The sequence below is a fragment of the Miniopterus natalensis genome, chromosome 18 (assembly GCF_054644295.1).
Source record: "Miniopterus natalensis isolate mMinNat1 chromosome 18, mMinNat1.hap1, whole genome shotgun sequence".
Classification (NCBI taxonomy): domain Eukaryota; kingdom Metazoa; phylum Chordata; class Mammalia; order Chiroptera; family Miniopteridae; genus Miniopterus; species Miniopterus natalensis.
In genome coordinates this window covers 26787228-26809433 of record NC_142098.1, presented here as the reverse complement: position 1 = coordinate 26809433, position 22206 = coordinate 26787228, and the positions used below count along the sequence as shown (strand labels likewise).

The following is a 22206-nucleotide window of genomic DNA, read 5'->3' as shown; positions in this document are numbered from 1 at the left end:
AAATTTGTTTAACATTTTGCTACCTGTGTGATCCTCATGCTGTGCTGCAATTAAACAGCTAATTACATTTGAGAGAAGCAAGACTTTAATGAAGAATGCTACAGGTTATGGACAATAATTAGTTCTCAAATTTTAAAAAATGATTACAGAAAACACTTTACTGAATTTTTTTTTTTTTGCTAAAAAGACAGTCTTTAAGGATGTCCAAGAGAGACAGCAAGCACAACACAGTACAAAAGGAGAAGGAAATGTTGAATTCCAGTGCAAGACACTAACACAGCACAATTAAGGAGTCAGGTGGAAGCAATCATTTCACAAAGAATGGAATTAGGCATTTATATTCAATCAGGATTTTTTTTAAGCTTTGTAAGTCCAACGTAAGGGAATCGGGAAGAGAGAATTGGGGGAGGGGCTAAGCGTATCTACAATCACCAAAGAACACACTGGTTTAACCACATAAGTGGAGGTTAAACCTGCCTACGTAGCCCAGCAAATATGAAGAGCAAATGCCAAGACTAGGTCTAGGTGTTGATGTCATAACAGGCTAAACAGTTTTTAAAGAGATCCAGATTCCACCAGGACTGGTCTCTCATCAGCCTGGGCTCTGACAGACGAAGTTCCTTTGCATTTGCACCAGAAGGCTAAAGTTTTACCTGGAACAAGTTCACTCCAAATAATGCTCATGTTGCTGGTTTTAGCAGGTCATGGAGTCATAAGTGCTCCTAACAGACTCCACAGTTTCCTAGGAGAAGGTTCTACTGATTACCGGGGATTTAAATTCAAGCAAACCACTGAAAAAGGGAAATACTAATGATATTCTGGCACTGTACAAGCTGCCTGCCTGTTGTCTCTGCCAAGGACATGGGGTAGACTTGGCTTTGTCTTTCAGCTCCATGATCTCCAACAGTGATGAAGTGGAACTGGGACCTCCTCCATGTCAGAGGAGGATGCCCAAAGTTTTCATCCCAGCCCAGCTTCTGAAAGAAAAAGCAGACTATTGGGGCTATTATTAGGAACCATGCTCCTGTGAATTCTGTGGAAATGAAAGCTGTTTCAGTTCATGCCAAGTCTTTTCATGGTCCGCCAGCGATCCTTAATCATCACAGCTGTTCGGTTAACAAATGGGTAATTTTTAGAAATGGCAGCCCAGTTTCCTTCCCCAAATTTCTGCACTCCAGCCTTGATCCACTCACTTTCTTCTACAGTCCACTTCTGCAAAAGAAAACCAAAAGATTGATCACAACCTGTCTACTTACTCACATTTTCATACAGTGAGGAGGTAAACGCAAGAATTCTAGGAGAATAACCTGAACCCAAAAGAAGGTTTATATTTTTAAAATATGATACAGTTAATAAATTAACACTGGACTTGGACATTTAAAAATGTCAATGTCCTGCCATTTCATCTTCAACTAATAATCAAACTTGTGCATTCAAACTCCAAACATGTATTGTTCATGGTCAGGAAAATGTGTCAGGTTTTGGTCCAACTAGATTTTTCTTCCAGAGGATAACTATAGTAAGTCCTCATTTAATGTGACTTTAAGCAAAACAACATATAACAAAACCAATTTTACCATAGGCTAACTGATATAAACAAGAGTTAAGTTTCTACAGCATTGCCCCGCCAGCATGGCTCAGTGGTTGAGCATTGACCTATGACCCAGCAGATCGCAGTTCGATTCCCAGTCAGGGCACATGCCCAGACTGTGGGCTCGATCCCCAGCAGGGGTGTGCAGGAGGCAGTAGATCAATGACTCTCTCATCAGTGATGTTTCTAACTCTCTCCCTCTCCCTCTCCCTTTCTCTGAAATCAATAATAAAAAATTTTTTTTAAGTTTCTACATTATCTAATCAACATTAAAACAACGTTGAACAAAAGGAAGCTATTCGAGGACCTGCTATATTTAATTTAGTTTGGATCGTCAGAAAACACAACTTTTTGCCAGGTGCATGGGTAGTCTATCTGTTCTATTTTACCTCTGTTCTACCCACATAACCAGAAAAGATCAGAAAAGAGAATTTTAAATTACCTGCTTTTTTGTTATACTGGCTGAACTCTCATCATCTGGAGCTGCTAGAAAACATTAAAAGTAGACTCATTTCAGAGTTTGCCTTTCTCTGCACAAACCACCAGAAAAACACACAGAACATCCCTAAAGGAAAAGCTTGATTCAAATTTCACAAACTCTGAGAAAAGACATTACTAAAGGATAATTTGTTTTTGTCCTTTGTTTGCAAGATATCAATCATTTCAGCCTATGAAAATCTGTATACAACAAATACTTAAAAGGCATTCAATAAATGGTGGTTAATGATGGATTTGGGGCTCTTTAATAAAACTAACATTTTCTAAAATTGCTGAGGGACTGTGGTATTTAAAACCCTAATATATGCCCTGGCTGGTGTGGCTCAGTGGTTAGAGCGTTGGCCTGCGCACCAGAGGGTTGTGGGTTTGATTCCCAGTCAAAGGCACGTACCTGGGTTGCAGATTCAATCCCAGGCCCTAGTTGGGGTGCATGTGGGAGGCAACCAATCGAAGTGTTTCTTTCACATTGATGTTTCTCTCCTCTCTTGCTCTCTCCCCCCACTTCTACCCTCTCTGAAAATCAATAAAAGACTATCCTCAGGTGAGGATTAACAAAACAAAAAACCTAATATATATACATGTTTATACATATATAATTGCTTTATAACCCTTTGCTTGCTAACCATTTTTTTGAAATAACAGTTTTCCTGTTTCATGCCAGAATTTTCAAATCCCTGATCATTTTATATAAGAAAAATTAGGTTCAATTCCTTAAACAAAAGAACAGGGTAATAACATGGCTTCCCACACCAAGAGATCATGTGAAATCTGCTCAAGCTCCACCCTCTCACCATAGAGAAAGAGATTATGCCTCAACAATGACCAAGATAATTTTTTTAAGGGCCAGACAGCTACACAAGCATAAAAGACATGCCAATTCAAGCCAATGAGAGCTAGTTAAAAAGCTGCAAGAAAAGGCAAAGTTGCATAAACATGAAACTTGCTACATGTCTCAGTAGATGCCTCTGTCCCAGCAGTGCTTCCGAAACAATGGAGGACGGTGGTTTAGGGCAGATTATTTATTTTTAAATTATGAACTATTTCATATTATAGTGGAAGCCGATTTCTAAGGCTGACAAGTCTGGACTGCACTGGAAGTGGGTGTTTCCTAGAACTTTTATACCCTGTTGTTTTTAACTATTTAATGCCAGTTTTTTATTTTATTACTTCTCCCATTTTGCCTGTGATCTTGATCTTGCCAACTACGTTTTTACCACTGAAGTTACTTTTTAAAAACATAACCTAGGGATTGGCAATGATTAATGCTGTGTGTTATAAAAGTGCTTAGCATCCCCAAAATTAAGGTTTAGCACTTAGATATTCCCATTAGAATACAAATATGTGGTGGGACAGAGTCTAATGCAGATGCTATGAAGTTCAGTAATTATGGAAAAGCAAAATTTCTCATCTTAGAAAAAAACATGCAGAAACTGGTAAGAGATTTTTTTACTTAAACAAGAATGCAGGGAATGACCACTTCTACCTTTCCTAATTGAAAGACTACAATTAAAGATAGGATTTATTAAAACCAAACCAGGAATTTTCTTTAAATACAAAGTGCTGCTTGGACAGTCTCCATGGTTTAATGGGAAAGGACATAAAACTGACTCCTCGTGAGTCACAATGAGGAACTTACTGGACTTTTCTAGCTGGGAGACAAGCAGTGCCTGGAACACTGCTGTGACAGTGACATGCATCTTACACGTCAGCAGGTGCCACGAGACCAGGGAGAACCTCCGGCTTACCCTGAACATCAAACAGTTCGTCCTCCTCCGCCCAAGTCTCCTTCTCTTCAACCCCGTTAGAGCTGTTCCACTTGCCCTTGGGTAGCCTGAGGAGAGAGCAGGGAGACAAGGTGTGAAACGGTTCGTCCCGGGTCATCCCAGTCTGTCCTTGGCTCACTTGCAGCCCTGTATTTCTTCTTCCGCCGTGACGTTTGAGATTCACCTACACACAACTCCCAAATCCAGACCTGGCCAGGTACCTCCACATCATCTCGCCCAGGCTGCAAGACCACCTCTCAAGCTCAGCACTGAGGATGTCTCCATCCCTCAGAATGTTTATTTTTAAGGCTCTCTGGTTATTTTGCAAATGATTAATGAAAGCAATTTGCTTAATAAGTGCATAGGCTTGAAAAAAATTCCTTGAGTTCCATGAGTTTTCTATGAAATTACCCAATTAAATGGCTGTACTGTTTACTTTCCTGGTTTTAAATTGGATCATATCCCTCAAAATATTATTTCTGAGAATAACTAATTTGAGACAAAGTAAAGCATGTTTTTCCTTCTCAGGATATTAGTTGTGTTAATTACTATTTATCAATGAAAGTTAGAAAGCATAAGTTTTCTACCTACTTATCCTAGTGCTGGGATAAAAATGATTTTAACCACTAGGTCTGTCATTTTCACCCAAGTAGCTGTTCCCTCTTCCTGCAGTCTTTGCAGATCAGCGGTAACCTCCTGCTCCTCCTCTGAACTTGGCATGTACTTATGTGTGCAAATGTTTTGGTACTTTGTAATTTCTCATGCTGTGGAAGGGGCTGAGATCTGGGTCCTCATCCTGTTAGTGGCTGTGCACTCGCAAGCAAGTCAGGTCATCCTCACTGGTGAACTTGGAATTTGATGAGCAGTGGTCTAGAAGGGTGGGCAAACTACAGCCTGTGGATCCTGGTTTTTGAACAGTCCTTGAACTAAGAGTGGATTTTACATTTTCAAAGGGTTGTGAGAGAACAAAACAAAAAGGAACATGCAACGGACACAGAAGTGGTCCGCAAAGCCTAAAATGTTAACCTTTTGCTGGCCTTTTATAGAACTTTTACATGTAATCCCTTAAATTGCAAAAACCAATAATTATTTTATTTGGTTAATAAATACCCAGTAAGCACTTGTTCGTGCCAAGTACTATGTGGGATATAAAAATCTAGTCAGTTGTGGCCCTGCCCTCCAGGTGATATACCCCAATCCTGCCTTCCTCTTCCACCAGCCCAGCATCCCCCAGGTTCTGACTGCTTGCCTGGCAGTGTCTGGCCACCCTCCTCTCCTTTCCCTCGGTGCCTATTCAGAACCCTCAGTGGTGTCGTATCAGACCTTCAGACTAGTTGGGTTCAAATTATTTGGGGCATAGTTAGAAAAGCAGATTACAGAGCATCCCCCGGCCCCTTCTAATTCAGTAGTCAGGAGCCTGGGAATATGTATTTTGTAAACATTCTACAGGTAATTTCGACATGCAGCCTGGTTTGAGAACCTCTGCCTGATAGAATAGGAACTCAAATTCTGGCCTATTTATCCATCCAGACTCTTCTCCCTCTCCTTCACCCTCTGTGCACTGTATTCTCCTGCCACACAGACTGACATTTTTTGGAGCATACCAGGCTTTCTGATGCCTTTATGCAAGGGGTTCCTGCTACCTAGGACTCCTAGCCTCCCAATATGCTTGATGACCTCTTATCTTTGAAAGCCAGCTCAACGTTGCTCCTCTGCAAGGTTTGCTCCACCAGTTCTGCTTAGCAGGCTCAGCTCTTCTTCCCTGGAGCTCCCAGGGCCCCTCACACACACTTCATTTAGAGCCAGGGTTATGGGACCCCTTTTTTATAAAGGGCCAGATAGGATCTTATGCTTTGTAGGCCTTAACTGTCTCTGTTGCAACTACTCAACTCAATGTAGCATCAAAGTAGCTGCAGATAATACATAAGTGATAGGTGTGGCTGTGTTCTAATAAAACTTCACTTTATTTACAAAACAGGCAGCAGGCAGATTGGGCTTAGGGGCCGTAGTGTGCCAACCTCTGCTTTAGAGTGTCCATCATACTTCCTACCCTTGGCACACGAGAGAGGTGGTTATGTCTGAAACCTTCACAAATCCTCCCATTAATAAAACCACTGTAGTCATGCACTCTCTGGCTTTCTCAGTTCATGGGACAATACCTACACTTCACAGGATCACTGTAAAGAGTCAAGGAGATCATGTATAGGCTGAGAAAAAGTGTGTTGAGCTGCCTCTGCTTGCTCGGCCGTGACTCGCTCACTTCCGAATGCAGGTAGTGGTGCATATAATGCACATTAGTGTCTGAGTATAAGTCACCTATCAGGTGCCACACCCTGCAGGGCACCTAGCACATGCTGCCAGAGCACAGGTCCCCAAACAACTACAACAGAGAGCAATGGTAGAGATGGCAATGGCCTCAGAGAGGTGATCACTTACAGCAGGGTGACCAGGGGACTCATGGAGGCAGAATTTTTAAGAGGCAGCCTGCTCAGTGAATGGTGTACAGGCCATGGGCCTTTGAGTCCAGATTGACCTGGATTAATAATCCCACAGCCCAACTTTGCCATTTTTCCGCTGTGTGACTTAAGGCTAGTTAATAACTTTTCTGAACCTTCCTCATTTATAAATGGGACTAATAATAGATCACTGAGGACTGTAGAGATTCAGTAATATAATACACAAATATACTTGGCCCACAAAAAGTGCTTCTCTTCCCTTTGAAGGACGGACGGGATTCTGACAAGCAGTGATGGAGGGAATGATAGTCCAACCGCGGGGAGTGACAGGGAGCAAGAATACAGTAGTAGAAACAAACAGTGTGTTCCAGAGAGAGCAGGCAGACCAGTCTGCCTGGAAGAAGGATCCACAAGAGAGCACAAAGGTAGCAAAACTTGAAAACCAGGTCAGGGGTCATGATGGGGAGCAAAATGAAAGTTTTCTAACAGCTGCTCCACAGAACCTAGCAGAATGTGAGAGATTAGTAAATATTTACTGAATCTGCCAAGTCTCAACAGCTCATAGAAGGTGCAAAGCTGTAAACTCTTAAATCTCTAGTTGGTAGTCAAGGTACTCAGAAGTCTGCTAAAAATGAAAGTAGCAATGAGTAGGAGGCTCCGAAACCCTTCCATCCTCACTCATGCCCTAGTGCAATGCCTGGAAGCCCACATGTGGGGCTTCAGAACTGGCAGGGGTGGCTATGTCGTCACTCCCCACTCCCGAGTCACATTCTAGCAGTCTGAGCAAGCCTTGGTGGTGAATAACTTAGTTGAAAGTTACTTCATTCACAGAAGCAATATCAGGCCCAACCAGGACCACCAACCAGCCCCCAAACTCCTACAAAGGTCTTCATACTTGGGATTCTTCTCCCTGGGGAGGGGTTGGTTGAGAACTGCAGGCTTGGATGGCACCGCTGGAATGACTTCCTGAGAGGAGCTGAGGCCTGGGCACAGCTCAGAACTCTGACTATCCTCCTCCAAAACCAATCTGCTTATTGTCATACGCTTGCTCCTGGGCTGCAGTTCAGAGCCACCCTCTCCCTCAGCAGGGGCTGAACCTTCGTTTTCATCTCTTCTCGGTCTCTTGTTTTTGAGGGCTGGCGATGGCGGGGATGCTTTATTGGGAAGTACCAGATCTTTCTGGTCCAATTTCGAGAAGACCGCCTCAGAATCTTGGGAACTGCACAGAGTCTTGAAAGCTGCTTTCAGAGTCATAATTCCAAAGGTGATTGGAGTATTCCGTGGCTGCCTACAAATAAGGCAGACATACAAAGATCAGTTTCACCATTGTTGATGCTCATATTAGCAGAAGACTCCTCAAATTGAAGACTTTTCATTTAAAAAGAGAGAGAGGTTGCTTGATACCACTTTTATTTATAAAAGCTTCCCTTTAAGTTGAACTATGGAGTTTAAACTCCAAGTCAGAGAATCTTAAAGGAACTAGGGCTAAGGATACTCCCTCCAGACACCTCTTTAGCCTGTATGCAGTCAAACCCACTAGTCTGTATGGACAAAAGCAGTGTTCTCCCTTCTGTAAGCACTCTGCATAGTGACCAGCAAGTACAAGGCCATCTGGACAACCTCTTGATAATCCAGCAATTTCACTGAAGACTAAACTCTTCTTCCAGCTGTCCCAGTCCAACCCTCATGTAACAAAAGAGAAAGACTGGTCTCCATTCTGCCCATTTTCTCCTACAATACACTTGTGAATGGGATCTTGAGAATTCTCAGAGTTAGCAGCATGCCACACAGTCTTGGAATAAGAAACTGCCTTTTCAAAATGAAGTTCATCTGTCATTTGGAACAGCTAGTATGCTTTAAGTAAAAACTGTTAGGGGAGGGCAAACTGGCAGCCTATAGGCCAAACCCAGCTGGCAGATGTCTTGTTTTCTAACCTATGCAAGTGTTTTTTAAAACTGGATAACCACCAACATTCAAAAATTGAAAAAGCTAAAAAAAAAAATTTTTTTTTAAAAATGGACATCTCACACAAAAATTTGAACTGAAGCTTGGGCATCCTGGGATAGTCTCACACAGCAACACAAAGCTGAAAAGCATGCCCTCTCTAGTTCAGAGTCCCATGCTCTCACTTATTCTAGACTCACTGCATTCCTCTAAATTTTCTACCAGGCCCCAAAGGCAACTAAATTCGTGACCCCTACTTTCACAATTGGTCTTGGGAATCTGATGCACAAGTCTGAACACTGTATTAGGAGGTAAGACGACAAGGAAGTGCTGAATAGATATGGACGAGGTGGAGAGAGATACAGGAGGAAAGAACCTTTGAGGGACAGCCAGTCAGGAACTTCCCTCAGGGATCTGACATCCAGTCTTCAATACTCTAGTTTTCCCAGGGTGTGCTGTCCACCCACAGTGCCTAGTATAAGTAACCCAGTAACATGTTAGGGAGTCAAATCACCAGGAGGAATGAACTGATCTTGCTCTAAGGAGGAGACTGTGCTTCCAATAGACCACCCCAGTGTTTCATCCAAGATCACAAAAGGGCATCCCTCTCACCTCGCAGGTTCTCTGGGTGGCTTTTCCACAGGTTCCGGCACTGGCTGTTTATCTTCCTTCACTGTAGTTGAGGCAGCAGACTCATATTTCAAAGCCTTTTTGGCCATCTGGGAAAGGAAGGATGTCATCAGGAGAGGAAGCCACAGAATTTCATTAATTCTCTTCTGCTTTAACCATGAACATACTCAATATGCAAACATGTTCACCTACAATCCAATCTAGGCATAAAGTAAAGGACATAAAAAGGAAGAGAACTTATAAGAATGATCTCATTTCTTCCTTCTTTTTCAAAAAATGGTTCACCGTTTCTATGCTGAAGGAGAACTCAGTTTGAGTAGTGCTAACTACCTTCGCATTGCAAAAATTCTTTAATTATGTGATTTTACTTCCCATTTCCCTTCCATACTTCCAGTCTCATCCCTAATCTAGTTTCTGAATCCCAAATACACCTTTGGGGTCATGTATAAAAGCCAAACTTTTTTTTCAAATTTATGATAACTAATGTTTATATTAATGTCTTTTAGTTTGTGTATAGAATTTTTATGATTATATTTCCACAAATATGTTTTGCCTTTCAACAACTCTGAAAATCCTTACTTATACCACACATAAAGCCCTGAGTAGCCAATCTTCTCTAACTCTGTGCTCATCTGTCTCCCTCTGACTGAAGTTGTACCCATTTCCAATCAGCCCAGTATATTCCCTTTCAGATGTGTATCTGTATCAAGTGATGTCTTAAGAGCTGAGAGTTCTATCCTCACACAAATAGTGGCAGGTTATCCCCCAGTTACCTGGAATACAAAGGAAAGGACCCTAGGCTAGCACAAGTATCCTGACTCTAACTCCTTAATTATTCCAAACTATCTGCTTTACAAGTAACTTGACATTTGCTAAATGACTGCGATATAAAAGCCTTGCACATCTGTTGTTATGAGCCACCTTTTCAATACTCTCAAAATCCTGGCTTAGTAAAAACCCCCTCACTCAGTTTCCCCTTACCACCGGTCCACCTTCTAGGAAAGACTGGGTTCTGACTCTTCTACTAACTGTCTTGAGCCTCATTGTTTCCCTGCTTTATGCTTATCTCTTTGATCCAATTAAAGAATGTCTGCATTTGGCTCTTCTGACTTATACTTCTAGTCACACCTTTTCTCCAGTTATGCCTTCTTCCTGTTAACAACCCCATCATACTATAGCTAATAAACTACTCTTCCTCCCAAATTTAACTATTTCATCTCCTCTGGGAACCACCATCAATTTTAAGATGAATGTTCTCCTGCTTTAACCACAACAGATTAATGACATGTAGAGGAGGTAAAAATGGGAGATAAGGGAGATGAGTTTTGTTCCATTTGCCTCTGCCGCGATCTCAGCTTCTGTATATTTAAGGCATTTAATTAAGGAAGATAGTACATATAATTCAGTCTTTTCCATACATTTACTGTTGCACTTCTAAAAAGAACTGTCCTTTTCTAATTGCCTGCACATCCTCAGGGCATATCATGGTTATGGGAAGAGAAGGCCAAGGCCCACCGTGAGGAGGTAGGGCTCTGCATCATCCAGGTGACTCTCTAGGAAGCGCAGCATCTTCTGCTGGAAGGTCTCATAGGAAAAGTTCTGGATAACAGGGTGGGCCAAGTTCTTTTCACGGATAATGTTCAGGAGATCATTTCTCAGCTTCTACACAAAGGACCAATATGAGCAACATGAGAAAAGAGAACTCTAGTAAAAAGTCAATGATAATGAGTTGAAACAACACTGTTGGACATTTCACAGCACTCAGTGAAGACCACTGGTACACATACAGGAAGGAAGCCTACCACAAAGGATAGGTCAGTAAATGATGGATCGCTACAATGAGTTACTATACAGCTATAAAATAATGATGAAGAACTTAGGATCTAAAGTGCCTTTATACATTTACATAAAGATTTTTAAACTTAAAAAAAAATCCCCAAAACACAAAAAGGATAAAGAAGCTCCTTATGTGCTAATATAGAATGATCTCCAAGATACAGTAAGTAAAAGAAGCAAGTTACAAAAATTCTCAAATTAGTGTGTAGAACATGCTCACATATTCTTATGGGAATAACAGGAAGAATGGATATATGTATATGTCTGTATATACACACACGCACTTATTTGCTTACATATACACAATATCTCTGAAAAGATAAAAGCAAAAAATACTGGTTGCCTCTGGAGAGAGGAACGAGATGGCTGAGTCAGAGATAAGAGAATTTCACTAAGCAATTTTGCTGTACTTCTTGAATTTTGTATTATGTACATGTTACCTTTTCAAAAACTAAAATTTAAAGGGGGAAAAATAGGAGGATACCAACAGAGCTTTTGACACCAGAAAACAGAGGAGTTAGTCCTTACAAAGGCAGATTCTTAAGTCTACAGAATCAGCATTTATGTAAGTAAAGTCAGAAGTGTTATAAAACTTGATAGCTTGATACCTGGTGCTGATCATTTAAGTAAAGTTCTGTCACAAACCAGACAGAAATGGGCAAGGAAACAACTTATGTAAATATATCTAATAGAAAATAAAATTTTAAGAGCCAATCTAACAGTAAGTTATCCAGGATATAAAAGACAACAAGCTAAAGCTGCTGAATATTAAAGATGCATATTTAGGTAACATTCCTAACAAAGAACCCTTTCCCTGTTTTCCCACAAAAAACAATGAAAAGGATTTAAGTCTTACAAGCAAAATATCAAATTTACCTGAGTTGTGGGGTCCTTGGACATATGTTTTTTCAAAATTTTTGAAGCCTTTTCAAATTCTTTATTTTTGATACAAATAATGACAGCCTACAAAAGGGGGAAACAAACCTTTAACTGTTGTAATAACAGGAGTAATGAGAATATCAAATATCAAAATACACTGTACTAAAAAGTAAAACTGAGTCTTATATACCCAAGAACTTTTTCACATTCTATCAAATTCCTATACTTAAAAACTACCAATTATTGTTCAAGCCGTCGGTATGAACAACTGTAAGCTCTTTTTCCATGTATAGGGTGTAGATTTTCAGCATTACATTGGATTCTCTTTTTTTTTTTGACTGATTTCAGAGAGAGGAAGGGAGAGGGAGAGAGAGATAGAAACATCAATGATGAGAGAATCATTGATCGGCTGCCTCCTACACCACCACCACCACCGCCACCACCGCCACCACCCCACCCCCCACCTCTGGGGATCAAGCCCAAAACCTGGGCATGTGCCCTGAATGACCAGGAATCAAACTGTGACCTCCTGGTTCAAGGGTCCGTGCTCAACCACTGAGCCATACCAGCCGGGCTACACTGGATTTTTAAAAAAGATGCCTGCTATAGCAAAATCTGATCCCCTGGATTATAGACCATTTACCCAAATAGGGCCTCCTAAGGAAAGGCAAAATGGACTCAAGTCATTCCAGGTCCCCAGAACAATTGGTGGTTCTTTTTAGATGCAAAAGCTTTGATGTAATGCAGGGGGTGTGGGGGGGTGATACATTGTGGGGAAAAATTGCTGATTACAGAGTTCTGTGCTAGTTCCATTCAGGAAAGGCCTGAGGCTAGTTCTGTAGCACTAACACAGCCTCTCACTACCGTACACCCCAGCTGGCAGCTCCAGTTGAAGTGTGCAGGGAATTACTGAGACAGACAACCCCAGCTCATCCTCAGGCAGCAATGAAAGAGGACAGAGTTCCAGTTAGGATGACGTCTTATCAGCCAGAGAAAGAGTCCTTCAGTTACCCCCCCACACACACACAAATCCCCAAGAGACTGTAGCAGAGGGAAATTAACAGTAATTGAAAATTAAAAAGGATATTTTAAAAACATGCATTTTTTTTTTTTAATTAGTAAGGCCAGGGGAAAACTGGGAGCACTTAGAGTTATCTAATAGGATAAAGTAGCTACTTTAGATCCTGTGTCAAGAGAGGTATCAGACATTTCACATACAAAAGGAAGAAAAATTGGTTTCAGTCTTCACAGGGAAGAATTTAAGGAGAAACAGATTAAGAGTAGGAGAAAGAGCAAGGGAATTTATTAAGTACTGATCTCTGGTGATCCTGCTAACATGCTAAGCACAGCCCCACAGGGCAAACTGTAGTCAAATGCTCCTGAATGTACAAGCCTAAGTTCTTGCTGCTCAGGAAAGGTCCAAAATAAGTCTTTTCATTTTAATCAGATGGCCATATTCACTTTTACATCATTTTCAGCACAAAAACTAAACTAAAACTATACTTACTTTCTTGAATACAAAGGTTTTAGTAAAACCTTTTTACAAATCAGTTAGGTCCTATTATGTTTTTAAATTTTATTTACCTTGCATATAGTAAAATTAACTTTTCTTGGTGTACTGTTGAATTTTAACACATGTATTGCCTCTTGTAACCACCACGATACAAAAATCAGATACAAAAACCTCCCTTGTGCTGTCCCTCTGTAGACACTCCATTCCCCATCCCTAATCTTTTCAATGTTTGGGCTCTTCAAGAATGTCATAAATGGATTCAAACAGTATATAGCACCTATTTTTTAAAGGACATAGCCTTGAGACTGGCCTTTTTCCCTTAGTATAATGCCTTTGAGGCCCATCTATATTGTTGCTTTATCAGTAATTCCTTTTTTATTGCTGAGCAGTATATCCTATTGTATAAATCTACTAGTTTACCTAACATTCATCAATTGGGGGACATTTTTGGTGATTATGAATAGAGATGCTAGAACATTCATGTACAGATTTTGGTGTGAACATAACTTCATTTCTCTAAGTTAAACACCCAGGAGTGAAATTGCTGGGTCATATGGAAAATGTATGTCTAACATAAGAAATAGCCAAACGGTTTTACTGGGCGATTATACCATTTTACGTTCCCATCAGCAGTGTATGAGAGTTTCAGTTGCTCCACATCTTCACTAGCACTTGTTAGAGTTAGTAGTTTTTAAAGTTTAGCCACTCTAATAGGTATGTCCTAGTATTCATTATGGTTTTTACTTTGTATTTCCCTATTGACTGATGTTGAGCATCTTTTCATGTGCTTATTTGCCATCTGTATCTTTGGTGAGTCTTTTGCCATTAAAATAGGATTACTTCTTTTCTTTTGAGAGTTCTTTATATATTTTACTTTTTATTGAATTTATTGGGATGACATTGGTTAACAAAATTATACAGGTTTCAGGTGCACAATTCTAAAGTTCTTTATATATTTTGGATACAAGTCCTCTGTCGGATATAAGATTTGCAAATATTTTCTTCCAGTCTGTAGCTTATCTTTTCTTTCTCTTAGCAGCATTTTTCTCAGAACACAAGTTTTAAATTTTGATGAAGTCCAGCTTATCAATTTTTCCCTCTTCTAGTGTCATATCTAAGAACTTTTTGCCTAAGTCCAGAACATGAAGATTTTCTTTCATGTTTTCTTCTAAAAGTTTTATAGCTTTACACTTTACATTTAGATTATGATCCATTTTGAATGAATTTTTGTATGAGATGAGATTTAGGCCAAGATTCATTCTTTTGCATGTGGACATTTGTTTCAGTACCATTTGTTGAAGACTATCCTTTTTCCATTGAATTGCCTTCACGTTTTTGTAAAAAATCAGCTAGTCATATTTGTGTGGGTCTATTTCTAGACTCTCTTCTGTTCCACACTAATCTACATGTCTACAGTCATGAGTACTGTAGCTTTACAGTAATTCTTAAGATTGGGTAGTGAGTCTTCCAATTTTATTCTTCTACAAAATTGTTTTAGTCCTCTGCCCTAACATTTTAGAATCAGTTTGTATCTACAGAACATCCTGAGATTGTGATTGGAATTATATTAAATCTATAGGTCAACTGGAGAAAAATGACATCTTAACTATATACTATAAAGTCTTCCAACCCACAAACATGGTATGTCTTTCCACTTATTAGGTCTTAATTTCTTTCATCAGCATTTTGTATTTTTCCACATACAGATCCTACACGTTTTGCCTGACTTACACTTAAGTATTTTTCTTTTCTGGAGCTACAGTAGTTCCCCTGTTATCCAGTTTTGCTTTCTGCAATTTCAGTTACCCATGGTCAACTGCGGTCCAAAAATATTAAATGGAAATAAACAATTCATAAGTTTTAAGCTGCATGTTGCTTTGAGTAGCATGATGAAATTTCAAGCTGTCCAGCTTCACCCTGCCTGGGACATGAATCATCCCTTTGTCCACCGTATCCATGTTGTACATGCTACCCACCTGTTAGTCATGTTGCAGCCATCTCGGTGATCACACTGACGGTCATAGTATCACAATGCTTGCGTTTGAGTAATCCTTATTTTACGTAATAATGGCCCCAAAGGACAAAGTAATGATGTTGGTAATTAGGATATAGCAAAGAGATGCCATTAGTATATATGCATAGGAAAAAACATAGTATATATAAGGTTTGGTACTAGGCAAGTTTTCAGGCATCTATTGGGGGTATTGGAATGTATCTCCTGCCGATAAGGGGGACTGCTATATTGTAAATGGCACTGCTTTGGTAATTTTATTTCAAATCCTTTACTGCTAGCATATGGAAATATGATTGATTTTTGTGTTGATCTTATTTATACATGGTGATAGCATCTGCAAATAGGGACAATTTTATTTCTTCCTTTGTAGTCTGTTGCCTTTTATTTCTTTTTATTAACTTACTGCACTAGCTAGGTCTTTTAGTATGATGTAGCATGGAGGTGGTAAGAATGGACTCCTTGCCTTGTTTTGGATCTTAAGGACAAAGCAGTCATCCTCCACCATTAAGTATGATGTTAGCTGTAGGGTTTTTTTATAGATGCCTTTTATCAGGTAGAAATTACCTTTTATTCCTAGTTTCTGAGTGTTTTTATCATGAATATTGAGTTTTGTCAAATACTTTTTTGGCATCAACTGATATGGTCATGGGATTTTCTTCTTTAGATTAATAGGGTAGATTATGCTGATAGATTTTTAAATATTGAACCAGCCTTGCACTTCTGGGCTTTAGTTTCCCCACTGTGCCACACACTAACTGCATCTGTATCCAGTGCTAAGCAGCAAGATGTACAGTGAAAAAACACAATGGAATTTGCTCCAAGTTGTAGGAATCACAGCTCTACTGCTAAAGAGAAAAGAGGTTCTCTTCCTTCAGTTTTAGGTGCCTGCTCTGCTGCCACTATCATCACTGGGCCACTGCTGCCGCCACTATAGTACTGCTTGGGTGCTGGAGCAGAAGAGAAGGGAGAAAAGGAAAACACAAAAAAATGGAATTTCTTCCACCCTCTCTGATCCTTTGGAGATCTCTTTCCTGCTCCTAAGACCAGAGAGAACCTCTCTTAGAGTTCTTTCTGTTCATGCCTGGACTGCACTTCCATGTTTCAGGAGCCAAGTTCAGGCTGAAGATACTGGAGAGGGAAAAAATGATAAACTACTCATCACCAGTTTGATAGACTTTCAAATTCTGGAGCTCTTCACCATCTGCTTTACTACCATTTACCATTTCTGAGTCCTCAGAGAGCTGTTCCACACATTTTGTGCAGGACTTAATAAGGGAAGCAGAAGAGAGCATCCTTAATCTATCCCAGAACTGGAACATAGGTCTTACTATATTTAACTTGTTAAACAAGAAAGGAAATGCGAATGCTTTCAAAAATCCTAAAGTCTGCCTCCAAAGTTTGTGCTATGAGCTTATCTTTTAAAACTAAGTATTAATTTCCTGTGAAGATTTCTTTTAAAGAGATGAACCACTGTTTTTCACTTGAGAATGTTCAGAAATAAGTGTAACAACTTCTTTCATGTGTCTGTTAAGGTTCTTGGGGTGTAAGCAGTGGCAATGGTCAACTAACTTAAACAATTCTAAGCACAGATTTTCAATAGAGGTGAGACAGATGCACAGGAAGAGAAAACCAAACTCAAAGTAGTGAAGAAAGGCTAAAGCAAACTCAGAAAGAATCCAGTCTGTTATAAGAAGCAGGCATGCTCAAAGCCTTAACAAAGCTTTGTTTCAAGAATTAAACTTCTAGGAGAGTGTGTCTGATGCAGCAGCCCTGCAAATGGGTTAAAGCACCAAAAGAAAATCACGGTGCTGTTACCAAGGTTCGGGGAGAATGCTGCAACAGCAAAAAGCAACAAGTAAGTGCTTCCCCAACAACATGCAATATATGTTATTCTCTCCTGTTTTCGACAGAAATCTTAACTGAGGAATGTCTTTTTGAGTTGTGAAGAGAAAACCAATGTAGTCTTAGTATCATTAACAGCTTACAGAAGCAGTTCTCAAACTCTTTGGTCTTGAATTCCTTTATACTCCCTTAAATGTTAATGAGGAGCCCAAAGAGCTTTTATTTATGTGCGCTATATCTGTTAATAATCACTGTATTAGAAATATAAAACTGAAGAAATTTAAAGATATTTATTAATTTGTTAAAAAATAACAAACTCATTACACGTTAACATAAATAACATATCTTTATGAAAAATTACTATATTTTCTAAGACAAAAGTTTAATAAAAAGGGCGGCATTGTTATACATTTTTGCACATCTCCTTAATATCTGATTTAATAGAATAAAGATGGAGTCTCATTTCTGCTTCTGCAATTACTCTGTTGTTTTGGTTGTAGTAAAAAAAAATAATAAATCCGGCTTCACACAGATAAGAAGTCGGAAAAGGGAGGAATATTTTAATAGCCTTTTCAGAAAATTATGGCTATACTTCTTCAACTCTACACCAGACTTTGGCAAGTGAGCTTTTAATCACCTGTTACATTAAAATGTGTTAGTTTATCTTGTACTTTAAATGGATCTTTTACCCACAAATGATTCTGTAATACAATGCATTAATCATTTAGAAAATATTGGTTTATCCAATTATGTAGATCTTCAAAATACTGACCCATTCATTAAAAATATTTTTAAGTCACAGTTGTTAATACCACCATCATTGTATATCAGAAAAGCTGAAGAATTAGAAAGCTAACAAGCACATGAATACAAGTTTTCCAAAACTCTTTCACTTGAAAGCTTAAATTTTATCATCAGTAACAAATACTGTCAATGGTTTTCCTAGAAGTGACAAGTTCACTTTGTTCTTTCTCAAGAAACTGACTACCAAATACCCAGCATTTGTCAGTTCTTTCAAGTAAAAATGGTGTTCCATTAAAAAGGCAGCTTGGTAAGCCTGCAACTCAATCACACAAGTGCTTTCCTGAAGACAACCATCATGTTTCCAGCAGAAATGCTTTAGGCAAACTTTCTATTTTGTCACACAAAATAGTGAAAAGATGTTTGCTCAAGGGTCTAGATTTAATAAAATAATTTTTACTGCTTACTCAGACATTCTTAATTGAAACTGAATTTTTTTAACTGCACACATGTGGCAATGGAGAATACAATGACTACTAGTACAATTTACCACTACCTTGATCATGCTAAGGCACCAGCAACTTTACCCATCACTGTTTTTGCACCATCAGTGCAAATATCAATGTACTGAAAAAGTCAACGTTTTGGCATTGTTATGAAAATTGTTTTTGACCCATTAAAGGGTCCTAAAGAACTGTGAGAGATCCCCAGACCATATGCTGAGAAGATCTAACTTAAAAAATAACTCACCTGATAAAATTTTTAAAAAATCTAATATACTTTTAAATAAATTATCGTGACACTTTACAAAGCTTAAAATGCACCAAAAAGCCTCACTGAGCCTTGGCATCCCAAGGTATTTTCCCTATGACCACTAACAGATTCTATGACTTGAAATGAGAAATGGGAAAAAAAATTTAAAAAAATGAACAGACAAGTGATATAGTATCACTTAATAACTCAGAGATCAAGATGATTTTGGTAGCCAGACTCTATGATGGGCACCAACGATGCCTATCTCCTGCATAGTCCCATTCCATACACTAAACCAGAGTTGGTCTGGTCCATGTAACCAATAGCATACAGCTGAAGTGATATGTTACTTCTGGGATTAAGTTATAAAAGTGCAGCTTCTGTCTTGGGCTCTTGTTCTCCTGGATCACTTGCTCTAGGGAAAGCAACCTACCATGACGTAAGCAGCCCTATAGGAGGCAAAGAGCTGAAGTTGAAGTCTACAGCCAACAGCAGTCGAGGAAGTGAGTCCTGCTAGCTGTGTGAGTGAGCATGGAAGTAAATCTTTCAGTCCTAGTTGAATCTTGAGATGACTTCAACCCTAGTAGCCAGCTTGACTGTAATCTCATGGGAGACTTCGAACCAGAAATACACTGGCTAAACCACTACCATACGCCTGACTCTTGAAAACTTGAGAAAATGTTTAATGTTTTAAGCTGCTAAATTTGGAGATAACTTGTTACACAGCAGTAACAGCAATACAGTTAAGTATAACAAGAGATCCTGTACCTGGTGGAAAATGGAAAAGCAGAGGGGAATCAACATAAGAAAATGGTTAACTATTTTAAGGGAATTTAGATATTATGAAGATTTTTTCTAATGAAGCTCCTAAACAAAAGATCTATGAACTTAAAATAATACACAGTTGAAAGATGAAAGCCCACAAAGATTCTTTCACAAAACAAATCTATAGCCCTTGTGTTCTGAAGTTGTATTTCTGAATCACCCAGCTACTAAACAGCAGTTACACGAATTAACCTCACCTGGTGCCATTTCTTCCCATTCAAAAGCTACTCCCTTGCTAATATGTCTTTTCTGGCATTTTCCCTCTAACACAAACCTGACTTATTAAACCAAAATTATATCCTTGGAACTGGAATTATCTAAGCATTCTTTGCAAGAGAAAAAGTAGTTCCTTCCAGTGTCCTTAACTGAATAAATATCTGCACCTCACACACATTAGTTGTTTTTTGAACAGGGTACCTGAGTACTCAGCACACAGCCAAGGGACAGAAAGCCTTCATTGCTAAGCAAGGCTTTATCCTCAGTGCCCCATCCTATCCTTTCAGGGGGTGTTCTCTTTTTTTCTTACCAATTTCCTTACTTTCTACCATCAAGGCAATGCTGAGCTGTTGTTCCTCAGTCTCCACCTCTGAATCTGCTTCCACATCCCTAGTCTTTGTTATTGGAGAACAAAAAGCTTTTTCTTACTGGTTCCCATGGCCACTTCTATGTTTGAAATAAAAATAAGTTCTACTACTTGAAGCTACCTGAGCCATAATACAGTCAACAGTTCCAAATTCCTAGACACTCCACTAGCTTTTTCCTTGTCAAGAACACTACCTGTGGAAGCCTTCTACCATTACTGTTTTTCTAACTGGCTGATTATCACAGTACCTCTAAAATTCTGTCTATTCAAGGGGAATGTTCCCTAAGCCTCTTTTTCTGTAATTGCATGAAATAGCTCAAACTCCCACATTTCCCAAAGCCCCAGCTCTTCTCCTTGGTTTATCATAAACAAGGGTGACCAAACCAGTCACTTCTAGCCCTTCCACAGTTCTCCTAAATGGCATGCCAACCCACTTCCTATGTATTGTGGCACCTCCTGCCAGGGCCACACAGAAGACCACCAAAATCACAAAAGCTGAGCACCTATCCCTTAATAGTTCTTTCCAAGTCTGGGCTGAGAAGGGGTTGCCTAAGAGATAACATCTATGTGTATGTTTGTGTATATTCATGTACCTGAGTGTGCTCACTCTCTTTCCAATATTCTTCCTCCACCCCACACAAAGATAAACATTGTACCCTCAAAGACCCCTGATTTTTGTTAAAAGAAAAAAGAAAAAAAGAGCCTTACAGCCTCCTTGACCAGTTTTCTACTGGATTCCACCACTGCCTCTGTCAGTGTAAATTCCGTTTTAATCATCTCCAACACATTGATAGCTGATTCCAGGGGTGTGAGTTCAGCCTCCATATCAAAGGAACAGTCTAGGACAAAGAACACAGTTTTCACTTTAAGCTATTTTCTGCAGAGCAGAAAGATTATGTCCAAAAATACATATATTTATGGACAAGAAACATGCAAATATAGTGAGATTTGCATTTAACTGCTCACTTACTTGCTATAGGCTTATAAACATGTTAAGAGTCCAAATTCAAGTCAATGCATTTGAAATGACTTAATTTTTAACACAGGTAGAAAATTATTTTTTAACACATGCATCTCAAATTTCAGGATACACACATCCTCCTCAGATACAAGCGGCCAGAAACTGTAGACTGTTTTTGCTAAACAGCTATCTAGTTCAATTCAGAAAAAAAAAAAAAAAAAAATGTGCTTCTACTCTGAAAAACACTCTACTACGGGGGAAAAGATGTGGCCATCTTAACATAACTCACTTCAGATAGCAAAGTTGGGGCAAGCAAGAAACAGGTGGGAAGAAATTTAAAAAAACAAAAACATAACAAAACAAAAAACACCGGAAAGCTGGCAAGAGAATCTCAACTGAAGAAAACTAGAACCAGAGCGTACTCATTCTAGAAGGAAAACGACCACTGTGATGAAAACACAGCGCACCTCAATTCCGAATCCTTCAGTTCTGGATGCAGATTCGGTAACAGAGTAAGTCTAAGCCCAGGGAATAAGACAGAAATTGCCATACCTAAATTTTCCCCTTCTTCAATGCGCGACAGACACTGCATAACCCGCAGCAGCCGGGAAACCGTATGCTCCTTCCCCAAGGGCCTGACAAGCAAAGCTGGGAAAGAAGACATCGTGGGTTCGGCGATCGCCCCCAGCCCCGACACCGGGCCCCCGAGACCCCTTCCCAGATGCCCCAGCCTTCTTCCCCGGGGCCGGCCCTCACCCTGCATGATGTCCCGGATCTGCCTGAAGTCCCCGTACCGGCTACTTCGAAAGGCCCGCAGAGCCTCGTAGAAGTAGAACTTGAGCACCCAACGGTTCACAGCCTCCTCCAGCCGTGCCTCCCCCGAGCCCCGCTCCGAGGCGCCCCCCAGCCCCGAACTGTGCCGCCCCCGCCGAGTCCGCCCGCTGCTGCGGGACGCCCGCCGGCTTGCAGCCCGCCCGGTGCCGTCGCTGCTCCCGCCTCCTCCCGCCATCGCGTCCGTTCGCCGCGCACCCTCCCCACCCTCCCGACCCGGCCGCTTCCTCGACTGTGACGCCGCCGAATCACGCAGAACGTCTGGGCCGGAAGCGGAGCCCACCGTCCCGGCTCCCGCGGCCATGATACCGACAGCGTTGCGAGCAGCCCGCGGGCTTGTGGGTGGGAAAGGACTGTCGGGCCCGGGCCCCGTCTCGGACTCCGTAGTTCCGGAATGCGGGCCGCAATGCCTACCGGGGCTTGTAGTCCACAATGCCCAGACGTGTAACCGAACCGGTGCCTGCAGTCAGATGTCAACTTCGCTCCCAAATCAGAGATGCGGGTCAGTGTATGAGATACTGAAACGTAAATACGTTCAGTTTATTA

At 40.3% G+C, this 22206-nt stretch overlaps 1 protein-coding gene across 1 annotated transcript; it reads right to left on the bottom strand.

Annotated features, from left to right (window-relative positions):
- Window positions 1-67: 67 nt before the first annotated feature.
- TERF2 (telomeric repeat binding factor 2) lies at window positions 68-21984 on the bottom strand. The gene is made up of 10 exons (XM_016200796.2): window positions 21586-21984; window positions 21382-21477; window positions 20577-20707; window positions 11595-11681; window positions 10398-10544; window positions 8865-8971; window positions 7204-7596; window positions 3835-3920; window positions 2034-2077; window positions 68-1212 (listed from the first exon to the last, which is right to left on the bottom strand). The coding sequence occupies exons 1-10, from the start codon at window positions 21962-21964 to the stop codon at window positions 1054-1056; spliced, it is 1629 nt and encodes a 542-aa protein (XP_016056282.2). The 5' UTR covers window positions 21965-21984; the 3' UTR covers window positions 68-1053.
- Between the last annotated feature and the right edge of the window lie 222 nt (window positions 21985-22206).

What these genes read in the sequence shown, in the direction of transcription:
- TERF2 (XM_016200796.2), bottom strand. Translation starts at nt 21,964, where the DNA reads ATGGCCGCGGGAGCCGGGACGGTGGGCTCCGCTTCCGGCCCAGACGTT. An exon ending in CCACCCAGAGAACCTGCGAG is followed by an intron (nt 7,597 to 8,864) that starts GTGAGAGGGATG and finishes CCTTATTTGTAG; the next exon opens with GCAGCCACGGAATACTCCAA. An exon ending in CCCAGGGAGAAGAATCCCAA is followed by an intron (nt 3,921 to 7,203) that starts GTATGAAGACCT and finishes CTCTCTCCTCAG; the next exon opens with GCTACCCAAGGGCAAGTGGA.